Source organism: Gavialis gangeticus, unplaced genomic scaffold (genome assembly GCF_001723915.1).
Source record: "Gavialis gangeticus isolate Ggan-Ray unplaced genomic scaffold, GavGan_comp1, whole genome shotgun sequence".
Taxonomy (NCBI): Eukaryota; Metazoa; Chordata; order Crocodylia; family Gavialidae; genus Gavialis; species Gavialis gangeticus.
The window spans coordinates 1802127-1805873 of NW_017728973.1; the positions used below are offsets into that span (position 1 = coordinate 1802127).

General features: G+C 44.9%; 1 protein-coding gene across 1 annotated transcript in view; it reads left to right on the top strand.

Moving 5' to 3' along the window:
* The first annotated feature begins 1489 nt into the window (after positions 1 to 1489).
* Positions 1490 to 3747, top strand: part of RAB5C (RAB5C, member RAS oncogene family) — a 9675-nt gene continuing 7417 nt past the window's right edge. The window contains exon 1 of the mRNA XM_019506070.1: positions 1490 to 1788. Within this exon, the coding sequence (XP_019361615.1) occupies positions 1623 to 1788 (166 nt within the window). The 5' untranslated portion in view covers positions 1490 to 1622. The remainder of the gene's footprint in view (positions 1789 to 3747) is intronic.

Below are 3747 nucleotides of genomic sequence, written 5' to 3' on the forward strand. Positions count from 1 at the left end.
TGTGGATTTGCAGTTTTGCATCCTTACAGCTTCCAATTGCAAACCTTCCCCCACAGTGGATTGAGTAATTTCCTCCTTTCTTGGGATGGGGGTAGGGAGCTGGGTTCTTTTGTGTTGTTTGTTTTTTTTTTTAAAAAAACAAAACCCTACACATCTTCAAATAAAACTTTCTTCATGCTCTTTTTGTAGCAACAGTTCTTAACATCCTTACGCCCTTGGAAAGATGTGGAGTACTGGGCCTGCATGATGCCTGTACAGCAGAAAGAACAATTGGTCCTTAAATGAATGATAGCACATACAAACTAGGTCCCTGGTAGCAAATAAAAGTATGCTAGCTGCACTGGAGCAAAGGTCTCAATAATAAATGTGCTGATTCCTGATTGCTGAACCTGGGGCTTTTTTTTTTAAGATCACTTGTTATGGGATGGTTGAGCCATGACTTCCTTGGGATGAAGGGTTCTGCTATTATAGGGATTCCAAATGAGATGGATTTGGGCAATGATTGAGGGCGACTCTGTAATGCTATTGTAACTACTACTTTAGAACTACTGCTTGTGGCAGAGTTTTCATTATTGCCTTCCCTGCTAGCTGTGGCTTTCTTTGGTTTTGTTTTTGTACTGTTTGTTTTGTTTTTTATGGCACCTGTTTGACTTCTGATTGCTGCATAGGAGCCTGGTTCCTTTTTTTGGTAGCTTCAAAGTAAACTGTCTGGGTCTGAAATGAAGATAACACTTTCTTCTTGAGGGGAGGAAGAAGGAAAAGGTTAACACACATTTTATTCTGCATGCATTTCTAGTCTAGTGTCTCATCTCTGCCTTTAGTAAAGAGCAGACCATCATAGAGGACAGTCTTTAGACTAGGTTCTCTTCCCCCCCCAACACACACATTTGGAAACAAGATGTGTACTGCCAACACTGCTTCAGGGACCCCCAACTAGATGGATGGAATGGGGCCTGAGCTTTGGTCTCTGGGTATCTTGTCATCTCAGACTAGTAATCGCACTTTTTTCCCCTCTTCCTTCTACCTCCACTGCCTTTTAGGCTGTAGAGGTGCTTGTGTGGCTTGTGGCACTGGATATGCCAAGCTGCCAATGGTCCTAATGCAGCTAAACAAGTCCTGTAGCTCTGACCAGAGCTAAGACCCCAGAATTGTCTGTACATCTAATCTTTGCTATCTTGAAAGAGGTCAGTACACAAAACAAAGGCCATTGCTCATCACAGAAGGATTTAAGCTTCACTGGGCCTCCCTATGAACACTGGCAGGGCCGAGACCAGGCTACCTCCCCCTCTCCCAGCAATTCTGGCTAAGGGCTGTAAAATAGATGCAGTTGCATCCCACTAAGTCGTCTTATAGACTTGGCATCATGGGAAGGGGAAGACCCTGCCTTGTAAGCTCACCTTTGTGTCCAAGGTATAATGGATCTCCAAGATGGGAGGGTGCTTGTGCAGGAGGGGATTCTTTCTAGAGCATGTGATTAGAGCCTGTGCTGGGAGATAAGCATATTGCTAATTCTGTCCCCTTCCAGTTGGAAACCTGCTGGCAAGTGCCTCTGAGTCCAGAATCTGCATAATCCCCCTCACCTTGGCACACGAGTCTTCTGCGCTGCTGCATCGGAACAGACCATGGCAGGTCGAGGTGGAGCTGCTCGACCGAATGGACCAGCTGCTGGAAATAAAATCTGCCAGTTCAAACTTGTTCTCTTGGGGGAGTCTGCAGTGGGGAAGTCAAGCCTTGTTCTGCGCTTTGTGAAGGGACAGTTCCACGAATACCAGGAAAGCACAATTGGAGGTGAGTGTGCTGGTTTCAGCTGCAAAAGCATAGCCCATGATATAAGAACCTAGAAAGCATCTTGAAGCAGCTGGCCAGTGGTTGAATTGGAGCTTGACTAGAACCTAGAGCTCCCTAGTCCTATTACTGCCCCTAATCTTGGACAAGCACTCCTGTGCTGACCCTTCCTGTCTGTAAAAGAGTGCAAGACTTGGCAGATGCTGGCTGAGGAGGGTTTCTTAATAGATGATCAAAGTATTTTTCATGCATGGGATAAGTGTCCCAAGCTTAAGCTGTTGGTAACCTTGAGTGTTAACTGCAGAGCATCCAGGCTCTGAAACCCCATAATTGCCAAAGTCAAGCCAGATAAACGATATGCATAAAACTTGTTTGGGAACTTAGTCCTGATAGTAATGTCCTTGTCATGCTTCCACTTCTTTATTTAATGCTTCTATGGCAACTTCAGCCTTTACCTGTGAAAAACAGCTAGGATAATGACTACATCTTCATCTTGACACAGTTCATCAGCTAAAGATGGGCCACTTCTCCCTGTAACCAGCTAGTGCCTTGTATCTGCAACAAGAGTTTCTTGGCTTCCCATCTAGGAACTCCTTGCCCTGCACTCATGGAGGGAATCTCAAATGGGACTTGTAGAGCTGCTGCTGTGCCTGGAAAATAAATAGCCCCTTGTGGCTTCCCCCATGTCCTCTCATTTGCCCTTCTACAGTTGGCTGCAGCTGTCTGCTCCAGCACCTCATTTAGGAGGGTTAGCATGCATGCATACAGGCCAAAAAGTTCTGGGGTGGAGAGAAGCCAGCTGTCATCCTCTTCCTGTTGGAAACCTGCCAGTAAGTACATCCAACTTCAAAACTGGCATAGTCCCCCTTGCCTCTGCACTGTAATAGGCAGCAGAAACAAGTCTGGCATAGTAGCCCTGTCCCTCTTTCCTACTGGGGTCAGGCTGTTCCACAGCTGTGGCTACCTCCTTTTTGTTAAGTAAAATTGAGAGATGAGGAAGTTCCCTTAAGTGCTGTCAGTTCTTTACCTGCCCCCTTGCCCTCCCAAGCAGTAATAAAACAGGCTTCTTTTTCAGGCATAAAAGTTGCCACAGTTGGCAAATTCTCTTGTCACTTTGGTCTTCTGAACCCTGGTGCCTCTCAACGTTCTCATTTGAGCTGAATAAAGTAGGTTTCATTAATCAGGCAGAAATGGCACGCTACCCTAGAAACAGTCCTTCTGCTACTTGAAACAGGTAAATGGCCCGGCACTGAGAATATTGGGTTAGGCTTCACTTTAGCCTGGCATAGCCTACTTTTGCAAATTGCACAGCACTCAAGGCTGGCACTGATGTTAACTTCCATGACATCCTTGTATAGGAGGGTGTTGTGCAGCTTGCTTAACGCCAGACTTGGCTGGCTGGCTTGGAAATCCTGCAGCTGTATATTGAATCTGAATGACCTGAAAGCAAAGTGGCCTTTTTCCATCTGCAAAGGCAAATTGGTGGCAGAATATCTCAAAGGGCTGCTGAAAATGGAGCTCCCTGGGGAATTGGAATGAATGTTAATAAGGCTGGAGAGCTTGTTCTGTAACTGTAGCAGTGATGCTGTTTGTCTGAAGGCTGTCTCATTGTGGCTGGATAAATGGGCCACTGACAAAGATGAGTTTTTTCTCTTGCAGCAATTACAAGGCTGAAACCTGGGAGGTAAAAGACATGCTGATGCTTGATATAGACCATTATTAATGGCTCTCTTTGAAGCTTCTAAAGTCCTTCTCTTTGGAAAGAGTTAAAACAAATAACATCTATCTAGACAGGGTAAATAAGTAGTGGATGTATGCAAAACCCCTTGGCAGGTGCCTTCACTTGGCTGTGTACATGCATAAGTACTAGCAAAACAACTTGTTCTACATGTACAGTTTTTAAAAGACTTTTTAAATCCATTTTTGGCCTCACACAGTCTCTTTTTTTTTTTTTTTTTTTTT